The 17,844-nt window shown below is 43.5% G+C and overlaps 1 protein-coding gene across 8 annotated transcripts in view; it reads left to right on the forward strand.

Annotated features, from left to right (window-relative positions):
- GRIA4 (glutamate ionotropic receptor AMPA type subunit 4) overlaps nucleotides 1–17,844 on the forward strand; it is a 228,287-nt gene that overhangs the window by 196,782 nt on the left and 13,661 nt on the right. For 4 of the 8 annotated variants that reach the window (XR_010070426.1, XM_063330125.1, XM_063330107.1 and 1 more), the window contains exon 14: nucleotides 14,113–14,227. The exons of the other annotated variants lie outside the window; for them this stretch is intronic. Coding sequence is in view for 3 of the 4 variants with exons in the window: in XM_063330125.1 (XP_063186195.1) it covers nucleotides 14,113–14,227 (115 nt within the window). In the remaining variant the exon portion in view is untranslated. The remainder of the gene's footprint in view (nucleotides 1–14,112; nucleotides 14,228–17,844) is intronic. 8 annotated transcript variants of the gene reach the window in all.

A 17,844-nucleotide genomic window follows, 5' to 3' on the forward strand; every position in this document is an offset into this window, starting at 1 on the left:
ATATTGTGGCATCAAATCAAATAATTGCAAACATTCAGACCACATCTAGAATACTGCATCCTTTTTTGGCCTCCTAATTCAAGAAAAACATCAATAAATCGAAGCAATTTCAGTGGAAGGTGATCAAGCTGAAGCTGGAGCTGGAGCACCTACCCTGTGAGGACAGGCTGAGAGAGCTGGGCTTGTTCAGCCTGGAGCAGAGATGGCTTTGGGGGGGACCTAACAGCAGCCCACAGTGCCTATGGGAAAGTCTTCGAGAAGATGGAGTGAGGCTCTTCCCAGAAGTGCAGGACAGGAAGGTAAGAGACAGTGAGCATAAATTTAAACAGGAGAAGTTAAGGCTGGAGGTAAGGAGGAACTTTTTCCCCTGATTGCCTGAGGACAGTCTGACAGTGACACTGGTTGCCCAGAGAGTTTGTGCAGTCTCCATCCTTGGAGGTTTTCAAACCGACTCTGTATGAAGCCCTGAGCAGCTTGGTCTGACCTCAGAGCTCACCCTTGTGTTAGTAGGAGGTTGCACCAGACACCTCCTGAGGTGCCTTCCGTGCTGCACTATGCTATGGTCCTTTTTTGACCATTATGGATGTGAAAGGGACCTCTTCAGCCATCACATTTAATCTCCTGGAACTACAGGAGTATTTGGAAAGTTGTAAGAGTTCATGGAGAGGAATGTTTAAGTTTTCTGTGTAGTAGAAGGTCTTCTCCCCAGCTTGCACAAAAGCTGGTTTTGACCTTCGGTTATGATTTCTGCGAATTAAAAGTCAGTCAGATTGTTCTCATCTAAATCCTGTTCTCATGCTGGAAAAGCAAAAGGAGTGACAGTATCTGAACTCAGTGAAATAACTGGCAGTGCTTTGTATCTCTGCTTTGCCAGGGCAAACGGAGCCCTTAACTTCCCAAGCAGCCTTATGTAGCTGGTGAGCGACTGACAGCATGGACCGTTGTGGAACCCCTAGGAGTGGAGTCAAAAGGTGGAAGCATTTTTTTTTACAGGATTGAGACGACTCAGGTTAGCTGCCCCTCACTTTTGGCAGGGTGTGCAGAAAAATGAGGAGTATCTCATGGTTAAAGACTGAGTCGAGGGAATGTGCACAGAAGTTAAAGCTTAGTTATCTCTAGGAGGCGATTTCCATTGGATAGGCCAGAAGGATAAATTCTCTATGAACACTTTCCTGACAAGGCCCAAAGTTTTCTGAGCAGCAATGAAGTGTGGTTGACTGAGCATGAGGCTGGAAGTCATGTTGTGCTGATAAGCTTAATTATGATCCTGCTTCGATTGCCTGGGGGTCTTGGAGGAGGTCACTTCACCTTCTGGCTTCAGTTTCACCTTTGCAAATTGAGGGTAATGACAATTGCCCATCAACCTCAGAGGGACAGTGAAGACTAATAGCGTAGGTTTTATTGTGCTGTGAATATTTAAAGTCCATTCCTACTTCACATGTTTGTATGATTATTTCAAATCCATAGAGGTGTGTGCCTCAGAACAAACCCCATGGTAGATTTCTCAGTGTCTTTGAGCAAAGAAACTGGTTTGGAGTTCAAACAATAGGGAAAATGTAACTTTAGGGAAACAGCATGTAACAGCATGTAACGACAGGGAAAATGTTTCTTAAACAGTCTGTGGTCTATGCCCACATGTTGTTCTCTCTTCCCTTTAGAAAGCAATAGCAGAAATCTCCATCACCAGTGGAGCCTACTCCCTCCAGCTTTTTTATTAAAAGTGGCATGTGTTCAGGACAACAGCAATTACATTAGTTGGATCTCCATATCCACTGCAGAGGTCTATTAGTAATTTCCATTCCTTCTTTTCTCTGTACCCTCTCTGGTTGTGTTTGAAGCATTACAAGCATGAGTATTACTGTATTGAGGTGACGGTGCTTGGTCTGACTGGTATGAGTGCTGGTGCATTTGCAGTTGCCGCTGGGTACATGGCTCTACCCATGGTGGCAACATTATATAGCTTGTTGCCAGAGGGATTGCACTGCCCTTATCTGATAATTTCACCTGATCTTGGACTGATGTTCAGCTGGCTTCAGGGCATTTTAATTATCAGCACACTGGCTATTGGACCGACCATCTCGTCTGATTGCTGGCACCATTTATGTTTGTCTCAGCCTATCAGATCTTCCTCATTAACTTCTGCGATACTATTCAGACAGAAAGTCCTAGGAACTCTTCCAGCTAATCCCCATTTTGGCTGCTGACCAAATAAGGCTTTATATGACACAAACGTAATTGCTTCATTTGTATGGTATTGATCTGCCATTAGGCAAAACACAAGCCAGCATTTCACTAAGGCTCGAGTTGTGCAGTATTATGTATTGCTTGCATTGCAGTTGCAGCTAGAGTTCCCACCTGGGGAATGGACCCGTTTTTTCTTTTTTCTGCTTCTAATAAAAATGATGAATTTCAAAGTGTTTGCATTATAATTAGACCAAAGCTTAAGAAACCGTCTCTTAGTGGGGATCTTTCCATTTATTGCCTTCCTCCTAATACTTCTTTATGAAAAACAACAGTATGGAGTCACAAAGAAGCATGCATAGATACAGAAATCTCTCATACCTCTTCTCAGTTTAAGCTTAGATCTGATGGCAGTGTGTCAGCCGTGCAGATCTTCGGAATCAGTGGCCTGTTTCTGGCAACAGTAAAAATCAAGCATCCATGCTGATTTTGCAGTGTTATCAATGGCTTTTGACATAGTGGCCACGTTACTTTAATGCCTTTGTGGACACTGATGTCCGTGAATGAATTTCCTCAGAAGCAAACCGCAGTTTTGCCCTATAGCTTTCCCATGTGGAGTTACTTTCCTTGCTAGGAAAAAACTGATGGGTGAGCAGACTGTTTGTATCACAGCACTTCTGGTACCCTACAGTGTTTGGCTTTGCAGTCGTTTCATGCTTCATTCTCATTAAGGTGAGACTGGGACTTGGTGGCTGAAAAGTCTAACCAAATAGGAGAATGCTTGGTGCTCATCGGAAACAGCAGCTAAAATAGTGGGCTTGGTTTCTAAAATAAAAATATGGAAATTCAATTGAATCTGGCTACTCCTCAAATGCCTGAGAACAGTAACAGCAGTAAGTTCATCTTTTTCCAGTTGCAGCTGCTGAGAAGATGGCAGGAGGTTTTTTTCTTCCACTGTGGCTCTTGCCACAGATACCTATGTCTCTGTCACCCTGAGGGTGGCTAAATGCAACTAATTTTGTATGACTCTTCTCTGAGGGCATCTCAGAAAGGTTAGCTCGGACAGAGGACTTCTATCACCTTTTATGGAGCACCTTAAACTGACAGTGAGGTAGCTTGTGAAAAAGGCACGCACAGATGCTGAGCTGAGCATCTTCACTTGTAGAAGTCACTCCATTGTGGCTCCTCATGTGATTTTACCATTTCTTAGTCTTAAAATGACATCTTAAACTAATCAGTTGCTGTTACGAGGTCTTGCTGCTTGCACGTAAGAAAATGCAGCAACATACTATAAGGAGCAGAATAACAGGAGAAGACCATGTCAATATAGTTCCTCTTATCCATATTACCACTATATGTTCATAAAGGGTGAGATTCAGCCTGGCAGAAATGAAAAATTGGAGAAGCCTGATAGTGCAATCTCTTCAAACATTTCCAAATTTGAACCAGTGTCCAAAAATGCCAGATACCTTCAATACTGCATCAAGAAAGATCTTGGGTTTATTATATTAGCTGCCCTGCTACCCAATGAATAGAACATACATTTATATAGCACACTGAGACATGGGGATGGTTAGGAACCAGAAAACCTAATTTTTGCAGTGAGCCCAACAGGATATTTTACTTTCTGTGATTTGTCAGTAAGAGTCCTGACTGTTTTTGGAGGTCATAGTAACATTTCTTCTGGGGATAGGTGATTCAGCCTAGGGCTGGGTCTTCCTGTGGATGAAAGCTGTGAAATGCTCAGTCCAAGGCACAATATTCCTGCCACTGCTGGGGCGTGTTGAATGGAGTGAAAAATTAGAAGCTGCTGAAACAGCTGCCACCTGCTTTGTGCCGGAAGATTTTGATGTAGGAAACTCTTCCTCTGTGTAGGGTGGCCATAGTCTGTGATCTTAATAGACTGTCTGGTAAGCCATCACTCATATCAAACAGATTGAGATGGTTATAAAGAAGGAACAACTTTTTAAGTTATAGGGGACCACACACTATTTCTATTCAATAAGCACTGAATTGCATCCAAAAGAGATAGGTTTTTCCTGGCCTCATTCTGTATGAAAATAGTCACTCCATGGCATTCAGAAGCATAAACTTCAAATGCCTTACAAATATGGCTAAGATATCAGGTAAAAGAAAGTTTAAATCTACTGGCCAACTTCAGTAATCATGAATAATGTTTTCAATCCTGTTAAAATCAAGTCAACCATTCGAAAAACAAATAGATCATTTGTGCAGACAGTAAACTGCAGTGCTTGGCTTTTTCTTGTGGATGGGGTGACGTAAGGAATCTCAACGACGTGTGCCTGGATAACGTAACATAATGTCACTTAGGGAACCTGCACTAATGCAGCCTAAGTGGGAGAGGGACAGCGTGAGACCTGGTAGAGCTTCACGGCGGTGGCCCCCACTACAAGCCATTACTCCCTGTCTTTCAGCAGCACCAATCCAACGCTGATGGAATCTCTGCCTGGCACTGAACCACGTCCTGTGCCCTGCCACGAAACCCCTGCCTGGCTCTGCCAATAATAGCATTTTTATTCTCAGCTGGGGGCCCCTAAATTTAGGAGTTACTGTAGAGACAGGTGAAACAGCATCAAAACACCCTGCTGTGGCAAAACCATGAGTCGAGGGCTGCTTCACCTTAAGGTGCAAAAAGGCAAAAAGCTTTCTGCCAGCCGCGCCAGAAAGCATTAAGTATTTGGGGGGCGTGTATTTAAAAATGCTCATTTCACACATTTCAAATTTTAAGATATTATTGTAAGTGCTTTCAGCAATATCAAACGTATAAAAACTGTGAAGGGCTCAGGATTCCTAATGTTTCTGAGGTGAGAGAGTTTGGAGGCAGTTGGCAGTGGGCTAAGGTTATGCTCAGAGCAATTCCTGCAGGGTGGAGCGGTGTTACACCGGTGCTCAGACACTTTTGAAAAATCCCACTCAAGCCTTTAAAACATGTATTTGGAGTTGACGGTGTTGGACGGCGGCAGCCTATTCACATAATCCTGCTTATGCTGCAACCAGCAAGAAAAATTGTGCTTTGAAAAGGGGTACTGCTCAATAAGCACAGGATTAGGTAGTCATTAGCAAAAATTAAAACAGCTCAGAGTTGAGAGAAACAGGTGTTTCTGCTTCTACTAAAGACTATATGCTGAACCAATATGAACAGTTACTCTAGGGACAATTTTATGTGTTTTTTATTTACAGCAAAGCCTTGTATAAAGCAGAGAAACAAGCAGAGTTCCCTTCCCAGGTCAACTGCTGCTGTTTTTACATAAGCAAAATATATATTTAATTGCTTGTGCCAAGAAGTGTTTGCATACTGTAATTGGAATATCTTGCTGCAAAACAGCTTTCAGTTTATATAAATATTTTAAACTACAGTCATCAGACCTCTAGCTGGTGTAAATTGTCAGAACTTCTTTGAATTCAAAGTAGCTATGGCAATTTTGAGCAGCAGTGGGTCTCCCATTAATTGGAACTCCAGCTGATCCTCAAGGTGTCAGTTTGGCTCATATTTGTTTACAAAGCTCAGTTCAAGTAACTAAGCTGCATACTTAGGATATACATAGAAGCTGTAAATACTTGGTGTCCCTGGAAATTAACCATCTTATTTGGATGGCTAAGTGAAGAGCATTATACTTATTTTAATTATCCACAATTGAAAAGTATTTGAGCACTGCTTTAAATTTCCTATCTCTAGACAAAGAATAACCATACATACAAACTCTTGTAAAGATTCTTAGTGTTTGTAGAATATTTTGAGCTACTGTTCTGGAAGAGGTGTTTTAAATGCAATTGGACAAGAGATGTTTAGGTAACAATTATAAATGGTATTAACTTCTAATGCAGCACACAACCTGCCCATAGCTTTTTGCGTGACTCTTGGCTTTCTGCAGACCAGTCAGTTCCTCAGGGATACGTGGGTTTTTCAAGGCGGAATTGAAGAGGCACCCACTGTGCTGGTGAATCCTCAGCTGGGTCTGGGCACTCAACTGAGATGGCCAGTCACGTCGTTTCTGTGATAAACGTGTGTAGCAATGGAAGAGTTTAGCAGAAAAGCCTGAGAAACTCATCGCAGAATAGCTAATGCTGTTTTGAAGACTCACAACCTGAATACTAGTGGTTCTTTATTTAATATAAGTGCTGGGCAAGCTATCAGAGCAAGTGCCAAGGACTCTCTTTTGTTTGAACTATCAGCTACATGTGAAAATGTCTTGATATGTGCTGTGCTTCAGTATTGGAATACAAGTTTTTCATACAAATAGCATTACAGCATACAAACTTTTGTAAATACTAGTACAAAAATTATTCCTATAAATTTTTGAATGTGTTTAAAAAAACATGATTTCAAATTTGGCCCTTTGTCATTAAAATTTAGGTTGTTTTTCTTGTAAAAATGCTCTTGCATTAGCTCTCTTTTTTTAATGTTTGCATTATTGATCCTTCAAGCCGTCTGAGTACAGAATGATATCAGCTTTGGCTACATCTTCCTCGTTAACGGAGTGCTTGTTTCATTCCTAATTTATTAAGCATATTCAGGCAGTGCCATGCAGCTTTACACTTAATTTCTCTTGATGAATTGTCAAACACCCTTAAACTGCGCTGCATATGTGCCGTGTTACAGTCTGCCATCAGCACTTTTCAAACCACGGTTAAAATAAACAGCTCAGAAGCTGGGCAGGTTTTAAGTTTTTGCTTGGTAAGGTTGCATTTTAATTTTTCCCTTCTAAAACCATTTGAACGGATTATATGAACAAGCTTTGAAAATGGACCCGCTTTTGTTCCACAAAATAGGTCTGAGACAGATCCTCAGCTGCATCCAGGGAGGGCCGGGCTGTGCGGCAAGGGGGGGCTCTCGGGCAGCTGTGGACGCCTCTTCCCAAGCCACCTGGGCTGGATACACATTAGGTCACGAGAGAATAGCTGTGATTCGCATCACTGAAATGAGGTCACTGAACTCGGCTTCCCTGGGCTGCCTCTCTGCTTTGTCCCAAGGGAGGGTACCCTCCAGCCTGCGCCAGGAGCACTGAGGAGCTTGTCTGGCAGACGGCTGCGTCGGCAGGTAGCTGCAGGGAGAGACGTCCAAAGTGCAAGGAAGAAAATGAGCTTTGAGTTGCTTGAGATGCGTCATCAATTGCTGACATGTCGCTGGCTGGGACATTGTGGTGAGCAGGACTAGGGAAGCGATCGTCCCCCCTGTACTCGGCACTGGTGAGGCCCCACCTCGAGTACTGTGTCCAGTTTTGGGACCCTCACCACAAAAAAGACACTGAGGTGCTGGGGTGAGTCCAGAGAAGAGCAATGAAGCTGGTGAGGGGTCTGGAGAACAAGTCTTGTGAGGAGCGGCTGAGGGAGCTGGGGTTGTTCAGCCTGGAGAACAGGAGGCTGAGGGGAGACCTTATCACTCTCCACAACTACCTGAAAGGAGGTTGTAGCGACGTGGGGGTCGGTCTCTTCTCCCAAGTAACAGGCGATAGGACAAGAGGAAATGGCCTCAAGTTGCGCCAGGGGAGGTTTAGACTGGATATTAGGAAAAATTTTTACACTGAAAGGGTTGTCAAGCATTGGAACAGGCTGCCCAGGGAAGTGGTTGCGTCACCATCCCTGGAGGTACTTAAAAGATGGGTAGACATAGTGCTTACAGATATACTTTAGTGATGTTTTTTTGTCAGAGTTAGGTTGATGGTTGGACTCGATGATCTGAAAGGTCCCTTCCAACCTAGGCAATTCTATGATTCTGTGATTCTATGATTGTGATCTTGGAAAAGCTTGTTCCTTCAGTGAACTCCTCCTCCAGGTGTACCACCACATTCGTGGCTTCAGTTCCCATTGTGCAGTAATTTACTGATCCCTACTTCATTCCAGGCACTATCTAGACATAGTAGACTATAAGAAACTTACATGACTAAGTAGTCATGAATTTTACTGGAAAAAAAAAGTAAATCCCTGTATTTTGCCAGTTGGTCCATACCTCGTGTATGGCCCACCCTACAGTCCTTTGATGATTTAACATTCAGGTACTCTTTGTTTGAAGTTTGCTGTGTGTTCAGAGAACCTGAGGTTAAACAGAGGTAGCATCCCTCTGCACGATCTGACTTCTAAGTGACTGAGTGATTTCTGAGGCTTTCAAAGCCCCGTGAGAAGGATTTGTGAAAAGGCTTTTAGAAGGTCGGGGTCTCTGCTTCTGCTTCAGTAACTGCAGTGGTGGCACCAGGGTTCTCAGATGATACGCTGTGCAATTCGGCTGCAGTTTAAACAAAGCTGTCTCTGTGTATGTAGGGTCTCGTTAGTGAATCATGTTATTTTTGCACATCCTGCTTGTTCATCATTTCAAGTGAACAACATTCCCAATGCGAAGCAGTGAAACAACAGTGCCGCCGTCTGTAAAGATAACAGCAGAATTTCACCAAGAATCTACGCAGGATTCAGGGAAATATTGTGCTGTCTAACATGCCAGTTACACAGAATTTATGTGCCTAAGTTCAGGAAAGGGATTCAGGAAAATGTCAGACCTGTTTAAATAGCTAAGACATTTAAGTTTTCCTGGCAAAACTCTACTGGTTGCCTGAAAGATTGTTCTTAAATGCTCCCGGCAGAGATCCTGCCTTTGTTGTAATGAGTACTTAGGGACCTGTCTGTGCATTTAGGCCATTTATTATTCAAAAACAGGTATTTTGGGACCTGACTTCATGGAGGGGGTCTCCTTTCCCATGTGTGCTCAGGCTGACTTCTCTGAGCTGCGTTGAGGGATGGTGCAGAGTGGTGCTGATGGGTGGTGCTTTCCATCCATCCTGTGAACCACTGTGTGTCCAGGGATTTGGAGAGCTGAATGACTTAGACAAGACACTGTGGCTGAGACCGTGGATACTCGTTCACGTCTAATCAGGCCGGAGAGAGACTTTTCTACCTACTGCATGCATTCGTGGTTTGGGCATTAGGCTGTTGAAAACCGGCGTGATTTTACCATGCAGGATGCGTTCCGTGTTTTATTTTCTGGTTTCTTAGAGATACTACATTGCTGCGGTGAAATAGGTACTTAAAGGGGTACCTTGGGCAGAATTTTGTGTCCCTTGCTGTTACCCTGTTACCCTGCAGCTGTCTCAGACTTCCAGCAATGCTTGTGGTGTGGTCCCTAGCGGCTGTGGTCCTTAGCCTGGGCCTCTCTCTCATTCCCTCATGGTGCAGGGACCTTTTTGTGCCACTGTCAGCCTTGCAAATGCCCCTCCTGTGGTTCAGTATCTAATTGCTAGGTACCGTGGTGTTGTGTGCCATAGCATTCAGGTCGTTTGTTGAACACCTGTCTCTCTGCCTCATACAGACTGAAGTCCCATGGATGCGTCGTTTGTTACCCATTACTATGACCCAAATTCATTGGAAGCCACAGCAGATCTCTCTGCCATCTTCCCTGGGCTTTGGGCTAGCACCCTACCGCCGTTCTTTTGGGTGGCAGAAGAGTTATCCGTGTCTGGAGTCCTAGATGTTATTTTGCAAGGGACTGAGTAGGTGCACTGTCATCTGTCTGTGCGGTTTTATCTTTTGCTAACTGTGAAAGGCAGCTGGCACAAGTGGGCTCTTTATAAAAAGAAGTGACACTGATTAACATTTTAAACTGCTTATTACTATTTACTTATGGGGAGATGGAAAGTGATTTTAAATGAGTGAGAATGATTTAATTCTCATCAAGTTTTTCATATTGTAATTCTATAGGCAGCTTAAAAAAAAAAGCTGTGATCCATACATTGAAATCATTGTCAATGCACTCAAGTGATTGTGAAGTGAGGTATCGCTGTAGTGGAAGGGCTGCAGTTTTGGCTGAACTGGCTTGACTATCGCATACAAGGACCCCGTTTTCTTCTGAGTGGTGGAAAAGGGAGGATTGTGCAGTGACAGCAAGGATTAAGAGTCAAATATTAAAGCACTTGCCTGCTTTCTATTAAACCCTTACTCTTGCAAAGGTTTCAATTGCTTTATTGAGGAACACATCGTTCTTCAGTGGGAGCTTTGACTAAGTGTGGTATTGAAGATATAGTCTTATTTTTTAATGATGAAAGAACATTTTCTGCCACAGATATTCAAGTTTCGAAATGCCTTCCTCTGTGGCAGAATGAAGCATTGTCTAGGATGAGTATGAGTAATCTAGCCTGGCTTGGAGGTCTCAGGTATATAATTTTCAATGTAGTCACCATTGCATCTATTGAGATCCAAGTTACAACATTTCTGTGGGAGATAACAGCAGTATTGAGCAAAGGTTCTCTGTGTTCTTCTGATCAGAAGGAAATTATTTATTTCCACATGTTGAGGTGGACCTGGGTAACAAAGAAACAGAAAAAGCAGTGTGAAACTAACCTGGTTTTACATGGCCTACTAGACATGATGAGGACATTAATGTGTTTCATTTCTAAACAATACAGTTTAATTTCAGAGCAATGATTGCAGCTTAAATCCACATTTACTTCTTCATCCTTTTTATTTCCATTTCTCTATTGTGCTGTGAAACTGTCTATGGATATGGCTAATAACCCAGCTAAATAACCCTCTCATGAATGGGTTTCATTTATTTATGTATTACTCTAGGATTACTATCAACCAGCTGCAGCTTCTCGAAATGGCTGTGGGAAAATTTTATTTGATAATCATTAACGCTTTGAAAGATAAATTCGAACATTTGGCGAGTGAGAAAGCTCTTTCCCTTCAACATAGAAATTAAACAGGAAAACTTATATTAGTTGTCAAAAAAAATCACCTAGTTGTTTTTTATTTATTTTAGAATATCCAGATAAAATGTCTAAATAGACATTAACTTGGAAAGCTTGAAAAAAATGTTGTAATTTAGCAGGTAATATCTTCATCCAAGATAAGATAAAGATTGGAAAAAAAAAAAAAGGATTTCTAAGGATTTTAGCATAAGGACTTTGTCTAATTCAGTGCGCTTTAGTGTTCATACTTGAGAGACTACAGCTTAGAGGAAATGGTATGAAGATGTTTTTACAGATAGACTGATTGATAGGGCTTCCCATCTGCTTAAAAATAAGACTGTGCTTAAGTGGCTCATTGAATTGAGAGCTAGTGATATTCCTTGAGATACAGTTCGTTTTTCATGGGAGCGATCACTCCTGCCTACATCTGTAGCACTGTCAAAGCAGCCATTTATGTTATTGCTACCCACTGTGACAATCAGATACAGCAGCATTAAATTAGACCTTGGTTTGCTTCCTGTTGAAGGGAGGAGTTTTGACATTGACTTTGTAGACAGCAGGCTCAAGCTCTATATCTAAGCCATTTTCAGAATAAGTAATGTTGCTCAGCATCAAAGAAATAGTGTTTCTAGGATCATCTTTCACCAATGGCTCAGTCCCAATGTCCTTACAAAGGTAAAATTTACATTTAGCGTGCTGGCAGTTTGTCTGCAAAGTGTCAAGGCTGGCCACACTTACCTTTCTGAATGGAGCAAGCAGGCTAAAAGCATGGGCTTTGTAACTAAAAGCTGAGTAGGAAAAATCTGTAGTAAATATGAGTGGTTCAAAAGCAATTGCTTCCAAGAACAAAAGGGACAAATGAACAATTTCATTCCAATTTTGCAATTGCTCCTCTCCCTCTGGAGTGTGAACCATAATTAGAGCCCTTATACAAAATCACATTTGTCAGCCTGGCTGTTAAATTCCCCTTAAAGCTTTATCCGCAAAGATCCACAAAGAGCAGTCTGTTATCACTCCCACTACAGCCTGCAGTTCTCATTTTCGCTTTCAGGGAGAGACAAGCAATTACTTTATCTGTATTGAAAATCTCGTATAAATGTAACTACAGTGAAGCTAGGTAAAGTCAGATCTACACACAAGCAGTTTCCAAATTTCATGACCAGACAGCAAAGACCTGTCTCAGTCCCAGCAGGAGCTATATGAAAAGCTGTTACCAGAAGACCATGAAGGCATGTCCTGAAGCTGACGTTTGTTCCCATAAACAGGGTCAATGTTGTAAGGAATGCTCCATAAGCTGTGAAATAGCGTTGTCTGTGCCTGTCTGACAGGAAGATTTCTCTCGTAATGAGTGAGAGACAAATTTCCATTCTAAGGCCAGAAGGGACCCCCAGGGACCAGAGGCCAGCCATCTCTAGAGAGGATGAATCACAAGCCTGGTTCCATAAGATCTGATGGAGCCCTGTCACCAGAGGATCTCTCTTCCCCAACCCTTCTCCGAGTGCTTTGAAGGTGTTGCATCCTCTCATAATCAATGAGGGGAAGATGCCATTGACAGACGTAGCCCTTGCCAAAACACGCTCAGCCCTGACAGACAGGTCTTGAGAGCATTAAAGAAATTCAGAGAGAGAAATTCCATCTTTCTCAACAGCATATTGTCCCTGAAAGCTACTGGCACCTCACAGGTACTGCTGTCCCTTTGGAGATGAATGGTGCTTCAAGGATATGATGCCACTGTTCCACATGCCTCTGCAGATCGGCAAGCAAGACTGGGCAGACACCCACCAGAAAGAGTGTTCGTGTCTGATAGGCATGGATGCACTAGGGACCTCTGAACATGAGGAAGAGTTTATTATTATGAATTATGAATAAATATTGATGTAGTCGTGTACCATTAGGGTACATGACTGTTGAGGCTCTTAGTAATAAAGGTAGGAATCCATACACTTAAGCAAGTGCAAAGGTTCCTCAGGAGGTGATGAAGCTGTGTCCTTTTCTTTCCTGAGTTTCCGTGCACTCCCAGCAGCCTTGAGTTCATAGAGAAGCAGTGATTCCGTGCTTTAGCCTTCGTGTTGGCAACCCCCCTCTGCCTGCACAGATCCAAAGTCTCTCAGGTGTTGCTCTCATCTGAAAAAAGAGCACTTAAGCATGAGAGGGGGGACACCAGGTTCACGGAGCCCCTTTCCATCTGTTGTGCCTACACCATTGTGCTGCTAGCAATGCAGTATTCGTCTTTCATCCAGTGGTAGCATAACATGTATAAACCCCACAGGGAGAAGTCCTCAGGACATCCTGACTACCTGCTGGTATCTCAGCACCCAGTGAATGGGCTGGGTTTGGTCTTCCCAGTTCTTGGGCTTCTGCTTGGCTGCACTGTCTCCAGGTTTCCCCAGAGACGATGCCCTCCACCACCGCCTTCCTCCCCGACACTGCGGGTGTCCTTCAGGCTGGGAGACAGAGCTCTCTTCCAGGATAGCAGGGGAGTCCCCGGCGTCACGGCACTAAGCTAGACCTCAGGTCTTGCATTTCAGCTGAGCCTCTACTTTGCTGGACTCCTCTCGAGTCTGCATCTCAAATGTACGGATGTGCCTACAGCCGGCGATGAGGCTTCGGACGGGCAGGATTCCCGGCACCTCTTTGTGCCTTGTTTCCTGTTGACTTTCTCTAGGCAGCATCATGGTCAGCGTGCAGGCTGTTAGTGCTTCTTTTCAGCTGTGCCTCGCGCTGCCTGTTCCTGCAGCCTCAGCCCTCAGCTTGTGCGGGATCACTGTGGTGTGCTGTACATCAAAACTCTGTGGGACACAGCGACCGGCAGCATCCAGCATAGGGGCCGCCTGGATCTTGCTTCTTTAGTATATGGGAATACTTTTTCCCATCTACTTGAAAAATCATCCTGGGCCCACACTAAACAGATACTCTAAATATAAATCCAAACAAATCTGTGTAAATCGTTTATAATTCCAGGCAGAGTTTTATTGTCATTTTGCAAAAATTGTTTTGGTTGGTTGATAGAATTTTCTTGTTAAAATCCAAGCCATTCTGAAAATCATTTCCACACTGGAAACACATTTTTCACATCTGAAAATAACTACAATTATTTGTGCTGCCAAGGGCTTTGAAATATGGAAATGAGAGGTTTATTTAGTGTGTGGATCAAGCTTATAAACAGCTTAAGTCCTCATTCCTTCTAACACCTTAACAGCTGTGCAGTTTCTTACAAAATATGTTTTATCGTTTCAAGAAATGCTGTTAACCTCGCAGTTTTAAAACTGAATGAACAAGGCCTCTTGGACAAATTGAAAAACAAATGGTGGTACGACAAAGGAGAATGTGGCAGCGGGGGAGGTGACTCCAAGGTTAGCCTCAATGTCACCAAAAGCGGGTAAACAGTATGTAAAGTAATTGGTGCATCTGCTGGGGTTTTACCTGCGACGAAACAGCTTCACCAGTAGCACAATACTGCTGGTACCTGCAGTTGAAATCTAGGTGTATGCAATTACTGTCAAAGCAAAAATATTTGCATTTGTTTAAGCGCCCTAAGGGGAACCCAAAAACAACCTCTGCTGTGAGATCTATCACCAGTTTTCAGAAAGCTGCATCTTCTTGCTCTTGTGAACGAGCAATTTGAAACCTTCAGGAGCCAATACCAGCTCAGACTTATTTTCTACTATGATGTAGTAGCCAAAATAATTTTTCAGTGACAGTAAAGGAAAAGGGTGCAAATCGGTGTGACTGCCTCATAGCAATAATCTAATGCATGGTCCAGGCTCAGGGATCCACTATTGACACAAGCAATACCGGTACAAATTACAATTTTCACATGAGTATCCAAAATAGGAGGGCAAATTTCTGCTAAAATATCTTCACACTGACATTTTATCGTATCTTACCAGTGAACTGAAATCCACAGTGGGTCCCTAGGCAGAATTTATTAGGCGGGAATTTTAGGCTGAGGTGGTGACAGCTTCTTATTCTTCTTGCATTTCCATATCTTCCACGTGGCCAGTGCCACTACTTCCTTGCCTCCTCACAGCTTCCTTTTGGGAAACCGCCTTGTGCTGAAAAGAAGCAAAGATGTGGACGTGGAAGATATAGAGGTGGGGGAGGATGAAGGTATTAAAAAAATGCCAGGTAGCATGTAATAATATTTATTTATGTGCTTGTGTGTGAACAATATATAAGAGAATGTGGCATAGGTAACCGTGCAGGCACAGAGCTAGTCAGATATAGATGACTAAATTTGACTGATCTGTCATACGCAGCTTATAGCTCTCTTTACAGTTGCCTACATATATTTTTTCTTACTATTTTCTCTCCTTCTTTAGTCCTCCTGCTCTTTCATGCTGTGTCCTGGCCTCAGGGATCATCCCTTGGGCTGTTCTGCACTCACCCAGAACTGGTCTCCTAATCCGCTTCACTTTACCTTCGATCCTGCTGCTCTACCTGTTTTTCCCCCACCGCTCTGCTCGCCAGCAGTCGCAGTTGCAAAAGTGGTCTCTATTTTCTCTTCCAAAGTGCTCAGACGTATTAGACCTAATAGCACTTACCTGCAAGTGGAGCAGACACCAACTTCTTGTCAGAGAGTTTACGAGTGAACCATAAATCTCCCATGTTGCTACTATTACATGCTCCACCCAAGCCTGAAATTTTCCGTTATTGGGGGAGGGGTGTTTATTTATTTTTTAAAATGTCACAGGCAGGGAGTCACATCATTAAAATACCTCCATTTTCTTAAAATGCACTCCTCGCAAACCTGCTGTGGTTGAAAGGTGAGGTAAAAGCTAGATAGCAAACTAAGGATGCTTTTAACTTACTTTCCCTGATCACCAGCCACTGGTGCTTTGAGTCACAAAGGAGGGAAAGGGAAGAGCTCACGGCAGAGGGACGGGCAGGGCTTCACCAGGGAAAGGTCTGGGAGTGCTGAAGGAGCAAGTTAGGTGTGATGGCAAGTGACAGAAAAAGGAGGGGGGGGGAATAGAGAAGAACGGCAAGGAGTGCAGTCCAGGGAGGAACAGGGAGGATCTCTGAATGCAGAAGGGAGGAAGGAACACGTTGCCAATGAAAACAGGTGACACAGGCAGTTCAGGGTGCAGTAGAAAATACGGTGGGCAAAGCAGTGTTAGCAAAGGATGGGTAACACGATGGCGCTCTCAACCTGTGGCCCTAGGACTACATACAGCCTGCCGGGAGCATTCATCAGACCTCAGGCCTGCTTCTTGCCGCACCTTTTCCCAGGCACAGCAGAGTGAGCAGGCATTACCAGTGCCTCCGGGAAGCCCCAGGTCTATCCTGTGCCCGCACTGCCCACATTCAGTAGGACCAGGCACATCATGGGGATGAGCGGGCATTACCTTATTTCTCAAATTCTGCATTGCAAGCTGCATCTGGTCTTGTTTCTTAAACTACAGCTACTCTCAAAAGTGTTAGTTCCTCCCAAAAGTGTTAGTTAGCCATTTATCATCTACGAAGTCCATTTCCTTGTTCAGTCTTGTAGGATCTGATCAATTAACGTCAATAAGACCCTTTCTACTGAATTAATGGGCCTCTAAATATTTTAATTTTATATGCTAGCAAATGATTGTTAGTGGAATAACCAGGACACCATGCACTGTAGTTGTAAACCGACAGCTACCAGCGAGTCCTGAACTAAGCTCTTCAGCGTCTCTAGCTAATACTTCTTTTCATTGTATGAATTTAAAAAGAACAAACCCTGAGCTTTGTTAGCAGTTCCAGTCCAAATTACAGGGCTTCCTACTGTCATGAACGAGAATAAGAACATCCTCTTCTCCTGAAAGAAATACAGCACCTGAGACTGGACTGATAACAGTGCTGTTTCTATTTGAGATTCACTAGTCAGAATATGAGAGTCGAGACCCAGAATAACCCATCATGATAGTACAAATGACTACAGAAATTGATGAGTCTCACAAGAGCTCAGCCGTTCTCCAAAGGCTTGTGTTGCTCTGTGAAACAAGATTTCTTCTACCTCCATTCTCTGCCTCATCTCTAGCCTCCCCATTCGTTGTTCCCTTTAAGGAACAATCTTCCAAAATTCAAAAAGTTGGTTCAGAGAGTTGCCCTGCATGAACCACCACTGGTCTGGTGCCCTCAGTATTTAAGTCATGCTTGAAGATAAACCTGGGGTCCCCAATTGTTTTGAGTGCTTTTGAAAGTATTACCCCAGATCTTAGCTGTTTGCCATCATCATTTCATGGGGTGCATGGGAAGGCGTTTAAACACAGTGTCTGCCCCTCTGCTCCGTTATTTTTATAAAAGCAGGAGTGGAAGGAAGCTGTGCTGATGGAGCTCTCCTCTGGTCTCTGCTGGCAGCCCTCAGGAGAGCACAGTGGCCCTTGTTTTTCATTCAGCGGATGAGACTGACCTTACACTTAATTAATGGCTCAGCCATGAGTGGGTAATGAAAATGCTCCTAAAGCATACTCGTGATTGCATTTTTAAAATCCCTGTCTACCAAAATTCTGTATTGGTTTCAGAATCACTCAGTATTGTAATTTAAATGCTGTAACTGCCCATTTGTTGTCCTGAACGCAACTAAGTCAGAACATCATTAATGCCGTTTTAAGGCACTGGGATTCCGCTGATGTTGCTGGCACAAGGTCCAGCCCGAGGCTCTTAAAAATCAGCCCTTCCAACAGCAAGTGATTGATGACAGGATAGGAGGAAATGAGTAAGAAGCCAAGAGCAGAGGTAGAAGGGCTGAGAACTTGATGAAGAGGTAGGAAACCAGTGTCCCTGCACCCACGTCAGGCACCCAGGCCACCGCTGACTTCAGCACGGGGGTGAAGAATAGGGTCTGCTGTGCTGTCACACAGAAGTTTTGCACTGTGGGCACATGAGACACGTTCTTCTCCATATATTTATGTTATTTTTCATGTATTATCCTTACATGCATTTAAGGCTGATGGATCCTATTTATATTTACCAAGGGAGATTCTCAGCAGCTGTACATCGG

This window comes from Chroicocephalus ridibundus, chromosome 1 (genome assembly GCF_963924245.1).
Source record: "Chroicocephalus ridibundus chromosome 1, bChrRid1.1, whole genome shotgun sequence".
Lineage (NCBI taxonomy): Eukaryota > Metazoa > Chordata > Aves > Charadriiformes > Laridae > Chroicocephalus > Chroicocephalus ridibundus.